We start from the raw sequence: 14064 nt of genomic DNA on the forward strand, positions 1-14064 counted from the left end.
AAATATCCCTACAAGACTACAGTAACTACAGGAGCTATTATACTTACTAGATTGCTCGAATCCGTTAATCTGTTATCACTAGCACACATTTTCTTCAAAGAGAATGTGTAAGAATAGCTCTTTACGTAAATTTAATATCTAATCTGATACACGTTCTCTTATCTGTTTAGGTGTGAACTTCCGTATCTCGCATCAATACCAATCTTTGCAGCAGAGAGACGTCAGTCTGAACATTGCTTCGATCCTGTCGTGACGTCAAGAAGTAGTCACCTGACTTGTTGTGGAAACTGATGGAGGCGTAGCCGCGTTGAGAGATATTTGAAGTGCATTTTGTTTGAGGAACCTAAAGGTAAAGCAACAACATGGGGTCGTTATTTAGAAGCGAAGAAATGACTCTATGTCAATTGTTTCTTCAAAGTGAAGCAGCCTATGCATGTGTTTCTGAATTGGGAGAATTAGGATTGGTCCAGTTTCGTGATGTAAGTATGAGACAAACTTACTGTTAATGTCATGTCTGTACGTTTTAATGTAGGGATTAATTTGATTTATTCGCGAAATCGATTTGGATTATAGAATTTTAGATGTAATGTTATTGGCAGTGCCTTTTGAATAATGTAGCATGAAGTATTTAATATCTGAAGGATGCCGTAATCGAAGTAGTACTTTGCTTGTATTACTAAATGAAGAAACAAACAGGAGGGGCCGTCGTTTACTAAGCCAGACCCCCCCCCCCCCCTCTTGCTCGTTCCATTGCAAAGTCGGTTTCGTACAAGATATATTATTCGATTTACATCTTCTCGAATGACATTTCATCTGCTTCGTTTTTCTTTGAGGCTTGGCAATTGTGATCGCCACTGTCGTGTGTAATTTTAGTTGTTTCCTTCCAAAAAATCCATATTTTTTGTCAGTTGGTGGTGGAATGTTGAGAGTTGGTAAAAAGTCAGAATTTGACATTTAAATTCATTGTGAGTAATTAATTAGAAATTAAGTTCTACAGTGAGCTGCGAGTGCAGATTGTTGTACAAAAGTTCAGAGGTAACTGGTCGATGGATTTGAAGGTTCTGCCCTTCGGTGTCGTTACTGTACTCATGACGTCTGCCAATTGTCGCTAAACGAGAACTTCATTCATCGGAAACCTATTTAGTGTAATGGGAACACAATAGGCCTACTTAATTTTCAGGAATTTTATACAACCACATGCTTCACTGTAGTGTGTTTTATAGAAAGTTATCATGAAGTCTTGGCTACATACGTCTGATATTTCATTCACGATGTTCTGTTAGGTCTTTCTTCGTGCACAGACATTTCCTGGGGAATTGTGGCAGTAAAGCCATTGTCTCCTACATCTCTTATTTTACTAGATAATTTGAGAAACATTATTGCTCATATTGCAACAAACTAAAGAACGGGATAGTGGGTGCACATTTTGAAGGAGGTGGATTCAAGTGCACATCCAGAAGTCATAATGAAGGTTTTTGTGGTTTCTTAAGCTGAATGCTATGATGACTCCTTCGATGATGATGTAGCAAATTCGTGCCCCACTCATGTCCAGTTTGAGCTCCATTTATAATGACCTCAAGCAAGAGAGAGAATTGTAGTTATAGCTTAGAGAAACACACATTAAAAAGTAGGCAAAGGGTATTCTTCTTTCATGTAACTGCTTGTTTCTTTATTGGGAACAGGAATATGAATACTTTTATCTGGCATTTTCCCTTCCTTCCTTCCTTAAGAAAGCTGTGAGAAATAGTAAATAAAGGAAAATCAGTGCATGAAACATAGGGAAATTTCTGATTCCATGCACCTGCTCTGACCATCAAGATGGCAGAAACCCGCAACTCCAGCATATATAATGTGACCACCATAATATCACTACATACAAATGCGAACAAAAATAAATATGACATGGACTGTTTCACTCTAGCAATAAAAAAAAACTAATGGGACATCTTTGGGAAGTAGGGGTTTAGGGCAGGGACAAGCTAAACATATGACAACACCAGTAACGGCACCATCCCTAAACAAATATCCATAAAATCAGCACAAATATGCTCAGTACAACACAAAAAAATTAAAACCATAGGAATCATACATTTCACTTACTTGTATAGTTGAAACAGTGCCCTCAATAACAAAAAACCTTTACAACTGGAAAATGCGGTACAGCATATTTCACGTGACCTTATGTAATGCAAGCAAAGCCCTCGATCCTAGGAATCCCCCCACAATTCAAATATCTGGTATCATAAATTTCTTTTGACCTGCGTAGTTCAAAGCCCTCGATATCTAAAACCCAGATGCAACTTGAAAACTGAAAACCCAGGAGCACTTCACCATATAAAATACGCATAAACAACTATAAACACAAAACAAAAGCCTCCAAACAATTCCAATTTCCCAAACTATCCTCCCCAATCCATCCAATACCACAAATAAACACAATACCCACATAAAAATAGAATGGAAAAATTAACAACATTCAAACCTTATGAGATAACAAGAAAAATACCAAACCAGTCCTCAGGAAACACAACTAAATAACTCCTCTACCCACCCCGAAAACTTCCAACACTAATAATACCTAATGCAGACACGAACTGATGACACCAAGACAAGAAATAAAACTAACACACTAATGAAGCCACACACTCTTGCAAATACAGTACAGCAGAAGAATCACACAAAATTCAGTGACTCACTCCCACACACAGCACAACCATCTTCAAATGTGAACATCCAACTCAAGAGCACGCCACCACATGCAATAACGAGAAATCTACAAACATGATTCGACTTGAAAACACTGCGCCACCCCGATGTCATTTATTTACACCATGAACTGAAGCAGACAGATGGAATCTGAAACTTTCCTTGCCCCACAATATTTCTTGACTCTATTTACAAGCACATTTATTGCAAGTCACAGGTTTCAAATCTCCATTAATGTCTAAGCTCTGCAACTTTTGCTTTAAATATAATAGCATGTTTTCTAGATGAAAATGTCGAAGTTGATGTATTTTTTGTGTTTGCATTCACTAATGGCTCATGACATTCTGTGGTAACTCTTCAATGAGGAAGAAAATGTTCATAGCACATAAGTATGTAATGGTGTTGTCCTGCCCACTCTAAAAATTCTTGTAGACAGCCTCACAGTTCCCTTAATTGGCTGTAGGAAAGCTATTCACCATTACAAATCAAAATTGGTACTAAAATATTATAAAAAATAGAAAGTTTTAATGGTCAGCATATTGCCATATTTTTCAATGAAAAATGTATTGTAATTGAATACTAAGTCTCTTGTTCTGTTGTCATGAAAGACTGTAATTAGGATACGTATATCATGTAAATTATTGACTATCTTCTGTACACAGTTAAAGCTACAAGAAACTGTCAGTAGTTTAGTGTTTGTTAATTTATTCCGTGTAATGATCAGTGTTTCTTTTTATTGCAGTTGAATCCTGATGTTAATGCATTTCAAAGGAAATTTGTCAATGAAGTCCGAAGATGTGACGAGATGGAGCGAAAGCTGCGTTACTTGGAGAAAGAGATTCGGAAGGATGGCATTCCGATGTTGGACACGGGGGAGAGTCCAGAGGCTCCTCAGCCTAGGGAGATGATAGACTTGGAGGTTAGTAGAACTTTGCTGGAATCTGTAGAACTTGACTTAAAGCAATATTAGTTTGCAAAAAATTAAATTAATTTGAAACTGGCTTTGAGCTTTGTGTTAATCATCAGATGTCTGTCTTGCTAAACAAGTATATAAAGCACAAATTTGTATCCAAGATAGGTATGAACAACAGATGGAAACATAATAAAACTGTGTTATGGCTATCAGCATAGGACCACTGTTACTAGAATCCATATAACCTGGGTGGTGAGAGCGGCATCATTCACACACACACAAAATAAAAAATAAAAGAAATTGTAGAGGTCTTAAAAACAGTTTTTAATATATCGTGTAAAAATTTGGTTCACATATATTTTAAGATTCTTCTTTTCCCTTAGTGTTTGTCCCACAGTGTAATGAGGTCTGACCTTTGGTTGTCTCCAGCTGGCTTAATCTTTTGCTTGTTCAGGGTGAAGACCTGCTATCTTGAGGTATATGCAGAGTTTACCAAGGCAACATTGCTTCAAACTTTTGTATATACATCTTCTATTTTAGGTGGGGAGTGGGACAATGGCTGGTCAGCATAACTCTTTCAGCTGTGTGTCTCTTATTCAAATGTGAACAATTTCAGTGACACTGCTCAATCATAAGGACCCTCTATTGGCAAGAATTGGATGTATAACCAACTGTTCACTGCCTGTACTGCCATAATGGGATAAGTTTCATGGTTATCCCCTGTTACGGCAATGAGCAAAGTTGGTTATAGGTCCAGTTTTTGCCAGTAGAGGGGTGTGATGACGGTGCAGCAAGTCACAGAAACAGTTTGCATTTGAATAAAGAGATTTAAACAAATGGATGAAGGTGTTACCATTAATTACTATAATATTGATTTGGTGCACAAATAAGTAGTTAGTGTACTTTTGATGGAAACCTGAGTTGTGCAGTTGTTTCTTAGTCTGCTCAAAGTACTTGTCTGTACCATCATAGATGGTTTTCCTTCATCATCTCAGTGATAATGGCTGCTCTGTATCACCTGTGAATTTAATACAGTATCAGGCCAGATGCCATCTAAACCTTATGCTTTCCATTACAGCAGATCATTGCTTTTTTTTTGTGTGTGGTTGCTGAGTGGCCTATTTTTGACTTAAATCGGTATGGGATCATTGTACTGTGGAGTACATTCATCTACGAAAAAAATAACTGAGAACACTACTGTACTTAAACAAATTGTAGCAGTGTTGGTTTGTTGCAGAGAGTATCTAGTTTCAGATCACTACCAATTAGGTTGAAATTAATGTTACTACTTGAGAATATCAGGGTATTTACTTTTTTTATAGATTGTGTGAAACAAGAAGTTGGCATTCTTTTGTAATTAATTACTGCCCACTATGACTGTGCGTATAAAGAGGAATATTCGATACTAGTCATTGGCTTTAATCAGATGTAAGAGATGTGCTCATAAGTTTTTTTCCTATTTGGTTAGGATTTTTTGATGCCATTTCTGTTGTAGGTATGAGTAATCAATGGGGAGTACAAAACTATGTAGATCTACCTTACTATTGAACTAACTATCGACACAACAGTGGGAGTTGTGAAACTATGGAATGAAACTGCATCCTGTAATTGCCAACAATGCCCTTTATTTTGAACTAGCTCTGATAATTGTAATCAAAATAAAATTTTACTTTCCAATACTTTTGTCATTAAATCTTTCAAAACCTGCATTGTTATTAAAGATACATGCCTCTTAAACATTTGTAACTCACCTCTGTGAGATTTCCTTTTCTGTATGACAGCGCTGCTAAGTCTGTGTTCTGCAATATAGAAGCTACTTCCTGGATATAATTTTACACATTTCTTATTAAATCATTGCACCTTGGTTTTTGTACCCTCACATGATGCGAGCTCTTGCATAGTTGTAAATTCTACTCTGCTCATCAGTAATGAAGTAACTGTTGCTTTTTGATCAGTCAGCATGTTACAACCAAGTCAGCTAACAGTATGGAACTGTTTCTTTCCCTAATTTGTGGTTTTGTGAGATCGGGGATGTTCATCTTCCACTCATGTTTTGCTACATGAACATTGTTTGGCTGTGATTAGTTCCCTATTTGTTCCAAAACTTTATTCCTGTTGTTGCTGTAGATGTCAGTACATTGGTGGGACTGAGAAAATGTCAGTCTACAAAGGAGATTAATTACAATACTCTTGTGTGACCTGTATTAGTATGTTGCCCAAGTGTTTGTCCTCTGTGCCGCACAGTCCCACTGGGTGGGTGCATACAAGTAGGTGCTTCTCATCCACAGGTGTGACCAACCTGTGCTTTCTCCTAACATTCCGGAATCCATCCCAAGTTTATTTCTGAGGAAGGAATTAATAACTTCAAAAGTTAGCGTTTTTATATGTATCTACAGTACGTAAAATTTTGACTGCTGATTGGCATTTTCAGATTTGCCAAATTGATAGAGTATAAGGAATCTTGAATGAATACTATAATCTGTAGCTGTTGTGAAACTTTGACTTATTGGAACATGTACTGGATTAAGATTAAACATGGAATTTTGGCTTCTGTGGGGTCTATTCTTATGGAATAAACATCCTATTGCGACTTGCTGCCTCAGTCTAGTAGTTCAATGCTTCTACTAATATGCTACAGATTGATGGTGAAAATAAGGTGGAGGAATAACACCGCAAATTCTAGATGTAAGTAGAATCTATATCCTTCCGTGCGTGTGTGTGTGTGTGTGTGTGTGTGTGTGTGTGTGTGTGTGTGTGTGTGTGTGTCAATTTATTGCCCTGAAAGGGAAATTTGTCCAACATGCAGCAACGTTTTCAGTGTTGTTGATGGCCTTATCAGTAACGCAACTGTGTGATGATTTGTTACATTTCATCCATCCATTACTTACTTTCCGTCAAGAATTTTTTAGAATTAAGTCAGGTGATGATTTTGTTCAGCAGGACTATATACTGGAGTTTGAAGGGCTCGCTGTTTACTCTCAGCATGTGGAATATAGGCAAGTGTATTATTGTAAGTAGTAAAAAAATCATGATGAATCATTTGTGCCTCAAAACTCAGTGTCCTTGTAATAAACTGACACATTACAAGGATCGCTCTCATAAGTTCATGGAGAGAATGCTGTTGCCAGTGGTGGCAGGGATTCATTTCATTTTCATCTGGAATATTTTGTGAAATAGTGTACCAGGACACTGAATGTGGAGAATAGATTTGGAAGGCCAGCTTTTAGAGTATTGGGGTCAGGATCAGTCTGGTGCGAAGGCCACCATTACGCAAGCTGCGAGCATTGGGAGTTAGTGGCTATTAGGACCTGCGTTTGCTTGTTCTTTGTATTTGGAGGACTGACGTGATGGGGCCTTAGTGAAACTGAGATATTTTTGTCACAGTTATTACAATGCTGTCATTTATCATAAATGCAATAAAAAATAGATCTCACTCGAAGCCCTTTAAAAGTTTTAAAAAGAACGTTCTCAGGCTGCAAAGGAATTGAAACTTGTGAATTTAATACCCTTTTTCAAGAAGGCTCGAAAAAGGACAAAAACTACGGGGGTATGTGTTTTGCTGTGGTTAAAAGGATACTGCATTGGCTAGTTAATAAAGAAATGTCCAAATGGGCTACAACTTACTGGAAAAAAAGTTTAAAAGCATTGTAATAAAAATTAATATGTGCCATAAAACATAATATTAAGGAACTGATGGCAGTGGAGCAGGAATTACACATTTATTGACTTAGGAAACGTAAATGTTACAGTTTCACTGGATAATACCTACATTAAAATTAAATATATTTCCACTTTGAAATTGTTATGCAGTATCTAAGATCAAAATCAGTTTACAGAGAAAATTATCCGCAAATATTAAAACTTTTGAAGGTATGAACAAGACTGTTCATAAATCCATTTGAAAATATACACAAGTGATTCTTATTTTGGGAGAATTGCTATTCAGATATTGGGTTGGTTATAAGGTCTAATTCAAGACAGTAGATGCTTCATGTAATTTAATGTGTCTGATGCAGAAGATATGTTATATGTGAGTAGATAGATCTAAAAGTGAAACTGTTCGTGCAAAAATTAATAATCTACCAGAGTGGACCCCAATACATTCCTTGAAAAGAGAGTATTGTCAAGTATTGCATGCATTATGCTTGTAAATAAAGGTGAGGTGTTAGTGAAGCAGAAATAACATGCTGAAAAAATGAAACTGGACAAAATGTTTAGCCGGCCGCTGTGTATGAGCGGTTCTAGGTGCTTCAGTAAAGAACCGAGCTGCTGCTGCTGCTGCGGTCGCAGGTTCGAATCTTGCCTCTGGCATGGATGTGTGTGATGTCCTTAGGTTAGTTAGATTTAAGTAGTTCTAAGTCTAGGGGAGTGATGACCTCAGATGTTATGTCCCATAGTGCTTAGAGCCATTTTTGAACAAAATGTTTCTAGACTCGCTTTCGTAGTTAAAGCATGTGTACAAATAAATAAAATGCCTGGTAAGGATTTGTGTGTAGTGTAGCACTGTGTGGTTCATGAATGTGGGAGATGACATAGGCTGAAATTGACAGATGGATCTCTGTTGGCACATTTAATGTCAAGAATACAGACTCACAAATGAGGAGATATAGTAAGGAAGGAAGAATGGAGGAAAATTCATAGTTTGCTTGTACAAAGGCAGTTGCTGGGTAAGCCTCCTTTCGAGAACACCAGAAGAAATCATATACTTTACAAAACAAACAAAAAAAATGATCTTATGGTGATAATATTGAAGAGTCACAGTTGGAATCGTCCTACTTGTACGAATACCTGGGTGTAACACTTCGTAAGTATATGAACTGGAATGATTACACACTCAGTCATAGGTGAAGCAGGTGTTATACTTAGATTTATTGAATGAATGCTGAGGAAATGCAATGAGTCAACAAAGGGGATTGCATAAAAATCACTCATGCGGCACATACTAGAATGATGCTCAAGTGTGTGGGATCCATACCAAGTAGGACTAACAGGAGAGACTTAATGTACATAGAGAAGGTGAGCACATATGATCAAAGGTTTGTTTGTGCTGTGGGAGAATGTCTCAGGGAAGCTGAATGAACTGACAGATTCTTGAAGATAGACATAAAATATCCTAAGAAGGGGCTTTTAATGATGCTAGAAATACACACCACCACCCTGTGTATTACATGGGGATCGTGAGGACAAGATTAGAATAACTACAGCATGCACAGGGGGCTTGTCAACAATCATTTTTTCTGCACACCATATGTGAATGGAATGGGAAGAAACTCCAACTGGGGCAGTGGGATGTACCCTCCACCATGTGCTTCAGTGATTTGCATAGTTACAGAAGACAAAAAAAAATGTGGAAGGGCTTGGGTATGAGCAGAAGAATCAGGAGAGGTTGGTGGCAGTCCAGGTATCTGTGTAAACTCGCTTATCTGTAAAACAATATCAGCTGTCATACGATACGTACTGATGTAAAACAAAATGCTTCCTTTCCCCAGGGGGCTCGCCACTCTTTGGCGGGTTCGTGCTTGGCTACCACGGGGCCCCAGCCTTTGCAGTATCTCTTCCCTTCTGTGCGGTGTATCTGTTCTTTTGCTATTCTTTTTCCCCTCCCTTGGGAACATATCTGGGGTGTACTGGGAATGTTCCGCATCGTCTGTCGCTGACAAGGATACTCTCACCACTGTTTTTAGTTCCCTTTTCCTTTCTTTGTTTCCCTTCTCCTCTCATTCCTCTGCTTCGGTGTTTGAGAATCCTCTTTTTCTTCCTCCTTTCTGTGCCCTCCTGAAGAGCAGCCCACATGTCTGACATGTACCAGGTGACAGGATAACATGTATTTCCCAACCCTGGGTCAACAGGTAGGGTTTGCACGTACTCCCTAGTACAGGCCAGGCCCAGGGAGGGATGATTGCCTGAGCTGCAACCTCCCCAAATTGCCGATTCGTTCCTCTGTCAAATGTTCGAGAGGTGTGACCTGAGGTGTGAACAGTCACTAAAGGCCCTTCCAGCTGCACCACGGTTCCTCATGGTCTCACGTACAGAAGATGGTCAGTCATTTACCATGGTAAATCTGTTTATTATTCAGAAATGTGTTGATGCAGTTGCGGTCCTGTGAAATCCTGCTCTTGTTTACGGAATGGCACTTTGCTTTTGGAGACAACTACTGATTCTCAAGCACAACTGCTTGCTGCCTTGCTTATCCATGGCTACCCTGTTCGTGTTGAGGCCCATAGAACTCTTATTTCTTTCCGTAGTGTGATTTACACTAGGCTGACGATGGTCTGACTGAGGTTAAAATTCAATCTTGCCCCTCTGATCAGGGTGTCTTTGCTGTCCATTGGGTGAAGAAAAAGGTAGATTCCTCCTTAGTGCCCACTGGCACTTTTTTCTCATCCTTGATAGAGTGGTGCTTCCATCCAAGATCAAAACAGGTCATCAAATAATCACAGTTCGACCGTACATTCCGAACCCGACGCACTGCTACCAGTGTCATTGTTTCAACCACACTAGATCGTCTTATTGATGTCCAGCCAAATGTGTAACTTGTGGTAGTGATGTGCATGAGGGTGATTGTCCGCCTCCTTCTCCCTACCTTAATGACAATCCACTCACTATAATGGACTCTGAGGGTGACAAATTACCTGAGAAGGTGAAGGTGATGGTCTACTGCTATGACGTAAAGCCATATATCACTCCCCCAATGCTGTGCCTTAAGTGCTGGAAGTTCAGCCATATGTCTTCCTGCTGTACTTCCAGCATCACCTGTCGGGGTTTTGGATGTCCTTCACTTCCCAATACTCCCTGTGCCTCGCCTCCCATCTGTGTCAGCTGCGGGGAGCACCATTCACCTTGTCCGCCAGACTGCAGGATTCTCCAGAAAGAAAGAGAAACAATGGAATAAAAGACCCTGGACCGACATACCTACACTGAGGCAAAGAGAAAATATGAAAGGCTACATCCTGTGCATATGACGTCAACCTATGCCGCAGCTACGACAACGGTTCTACCGTCTTCCGTTCCGCCATGTACAGTTGGCTCTGAACTGTCAGACTCCACGTGTCCCCTTGGTGGTGGTGGTGGTGGTGGTGGTGGTGGTGTGGGGGCACTTCCCTCCCTGTTGCTCTTGCACAACCTTCTTCAGGAGTAACACCCCACACCCAACCATCGAGGATGTCAGTCCCCACTTCTCAGTCGGAGATGTGTAAGTCTTCTTCGGCCCCTCTCATCACGAAGGGATCCCTTGGGCCACTCACTTCCCAGGTTCCTACCAGTGGCAAAGCTGACATCCGCCAGTGGCTGAAGCAACCACATGTAGCTGGTCGTAGGGCTTCATGGTCCTCTTCAGTCCCTGAGACTGAATCAGTGAAGCCCTCCCAGCCCGAAAAACCTAAGGAGCAGTGAGAGAAACCTAAAAAGAAAAAGACCCCCCCCCCCCCCCCCAGAACTAAGGCACTCCAGTGGCACCCACTCCACCACTAACTACAAGCTCTGTGTCTGAGGATGAGGTGGAGATTCTGGCATCTGCTGAGGACCTAGATCTTGATGGGCCCTCAGACAAAATGGATGTCGATCGCACAGGTAATTGTCTGGTGGCAGCAGGTGACCCTGCTGTGCAGACTGCCTCATTGTTTCATTGCTTCTTAGTCTTACTATCATGTAAACCTCCAGTGGAATCGTGGCAGTTTTTTTACTCCAGCTGGCTGAGTTACAGCAACTGTTAAGCTTTACACCTGCTTTCTGCATTGCTCTCGAGGAAACCGGGTTCCCAGGAAAACGGATCCCTGCCCCCCATGGCTATAAGGGATATTACAGGAACCATAGCGACTATAGTAGTGTGTCAGGTGGAGTTTGTGTCTGTCCTGAACTCGGTATGTAGTGAGCCTGTGCCCCTTCAAATCCCACTTGAAGCTGTGGCTGCCAGGATAAGGACGCAGGAAACAACTGTGTACAACATACATCTTTCTCCAGATGGTGCAGTACCCTTGAGTGTATTGGCTGCACTGATTGATCAACTCCCTAAACCTTTCCTACTTTCGGGAGATTTTAATGCCCATAACCCTTTGTGTGGTGGCGTAATGCTTACTGGCTGAGGTAGGGAGGTCGAAAATTTACTGTCACAACTCGACCTCTGCCTCATAAATACAGGTGCCCCCACACATTTCATTGTGGCACATGACACATATTCGGCCATTGATGTGTCGGTTTGCAGTCCTGGCCTTCTCCCGTCTATCCATTGGATATCACATGACGACCTGTGTGGTAGTGACCACTTCTCCGTCTTCCTGTCACTCCCCTGGTGTCATGCCCACGGACGCCTACCCAGATGGGCTTTAAACAAGGCAGACTGGGAAGCCTTCACCACTGAATCTCCCGCACATGGTGCCATCAATGTTGTCGTTGAGCAGGTCATTACAAGGATCGTTTCCGCTGCGGAAAAAATGATCCCACATTCTTTAGGGTGCCCCCAGATGCCAACACGTGGTTGCCATCTTTTTTTACATACGTAAAGCGTACGACACGACCTGGCGATGACATATCCTTGCCAGATTGTATGAGTGGGGCCTCTGGGGCCCGCTCCTGATTTTTATCCAAAACTTCCTGTTGCTCCGTACTTTCTGTGTCCAAGTCGGTGCCTCCCATAGATTCCCCCCCCCCCCCCCCCCCCCCCCCTGTATCCAGCAGAATGGCGTTCTGCAGGGCTCTGTATTGAGTGTTTCTATTTTTAGTGGCTATTAACGGTCTAGGAGCAGCTGTAAGGCCATCGGTCTCACCTTCTCTGTATGTGGATGACTTCTGCACTTCGTATTGCTCCTCCAGTATCGATGTAGCTGAGTGGTGCTTACAGGGAGCCATTCACAAGGCAGTCATGAGCTCTCGCTGATGGCTTCCAGTTTCTAGCCGCGAAGTCGTGTGTCATGCATTTCTGTCAGTGTCGCACCGTTCATTCAGAACCAGAACTTTACCTTAATGACAGTCCACTCACCGTAGTGGAGACATATCGATTCTTAGGACTGGTTTTTGCCGCCCGATTGACTTGACTTCCTCACCTTCATCAACTTATGCGAAAGTGCTGGCAGCACCTCAGTGCCCTCCACTGCCTGAGCAACACAACTGGTGTGCAGATCACTCCACACTGCTGCAGCTCTATGAAGCCCTTGTTCAATCCCACCTTGACTATGGGAGTCTGGTTTATGGTTCAGCGGCGTCGTGGAGGAGACTGGTGTCCCTCCATTGAAGGTTACGTGTGCACATCTGCTTGCAAGTTATGTTGCACACATTCATAGTTCTACGCATCCGAATTACCGTCCCCTTTTCCCAACCACAGCGGTTCATCTCCTGCACCGACAGTCCAGTTCAGGGCTTAAGATTGTGGTTCGTGTCCAGTCCCTTCTGTCTGAACTGGAGTCCTTCTCGTTATCACCTCTCCTCGAGGTCCATTCACGTACACCTCCACGGTGTACATCTAGGCCACAGATTCCTCTAGGCATTTTGCATAGCCCTAAGGACTCCGTTAACCCCTCCGCCACACACCGTTGGGTGGCTTGCGGAGAAAAATGTAGATGTAGAACTATCCGCAATCACTTCCTCTCGATTTATGACTTGTACTGGGGCCATGAAGTGGTTTAGTCTGATGGCTTGATGGCTGATGGTCATGTAGGATTTGTGTATGTTCATGGAGGACATATTGAACAGAACTCCTTGCTAGGTGGCTGTGCAGAGCTGGGGACCATACATTGTGCTCTTGAGCACATCCGCTCAAGCCCTGAAGAGTCATTTCTCCTGTGTACTGACTCCTTGAGTAGCCTACAAGCTATCAACCAGTGCTACCTTCCCCATCCTTTGGTAGCATCCATTCAGGAGTCCATCTTTGCCGTGGAATGGTTCCATCGTTCCGTGGTGTTTGTGTGGATCCCACGACATGTTGGAATCTCTGGCAATGAACTTGCCGACAGGCTGGCCAAACAGGCCACGTGGAAACTGCTTCTAGAGGTAGGCATCTCTGAAACTGACCTGCATTGTGTCTTAAACCACAGGGGTTTTTCTGCTTTGGGAGGTGGAATGGCACAACAGTATGCACAACAAACTGTGTGTCATTAAGGAGACAATGAATGTGTGGAAGCCTTCCATGCGGTCCTCTCGCAGGGAATCGGTTGGCCTCTGTCGGCTCCACATTGGCCATACGTGGCTATTGCATGGTTACCTCCTCCGTTGCGAGGACCCACCTCAGTGTCGCTGTGGCTCACAAATGACGGTCGTCCACCTCTCCCTGGACTTCCTGCTTCTAGCCACTCTGTGGTGGTGTTTTAACTTTCCCAGCACCCTGCCTTTGGGTGTTGGGCGACAATGCCTCAACAGCAGCTTTAGTTTTACATTTTATTCGTGAGGGTGGATTTTTGCATTTGATCTAAATTTTAGCTCATGTCATTTGTCCCTCTGTGTCCTCCACCCAAGTG

The 14064-nt window shown here is 42.0% G+C and overlaps 1 protein-coding gene across 4 annotated transcripts in view; it reads left to right on the top strand.

Moving 5' to 3' along the window:
- The first annotated feature begins 226 nt into the window (after positions 1-226).
- LOC124719109 (V-type proton ATPase 116 kDa subunit a 1) overlaps positions 227-14064 on the top strand; it is a 113135-nt gene continuing 99297 nt past the window's right edge. For 2 of the 4 annotated variants that reach the window (XM_047244803.1, XM_047244805.1), the window contains exons 1-2: positions 227-479; positions 3449-3625. In XM_047244803.1, coding sequence (XP_047100759.1) covers positions 363-479; positions 3449-3625 — 294 coding nt within the window. In that variant the 5' untranslated portion in view covers positions 227-362. The remainder of the gene's footprint in view (positions 480-3448; positions 3626-14064) is intronic. The other 2 variants (XM_047244806.1, XM_047244804.1) reach the window with 1 other exon arrangement.

This window comes from Schistocerca piceifrons, chromosome 10 (genome assembly GCF_021461385.2).
Source record: "Schistocerca piceifrons isolate TAMUIC-IGC-003096 chromosome 10, iqSchPice1.1, whole genome shotgun sequence".
NCBI lineage: Eukaryota > Metazoa > Arthropoda > Insecta > Orthoptera > Acrididae > Schistocerca > Schistocerca piceifrons.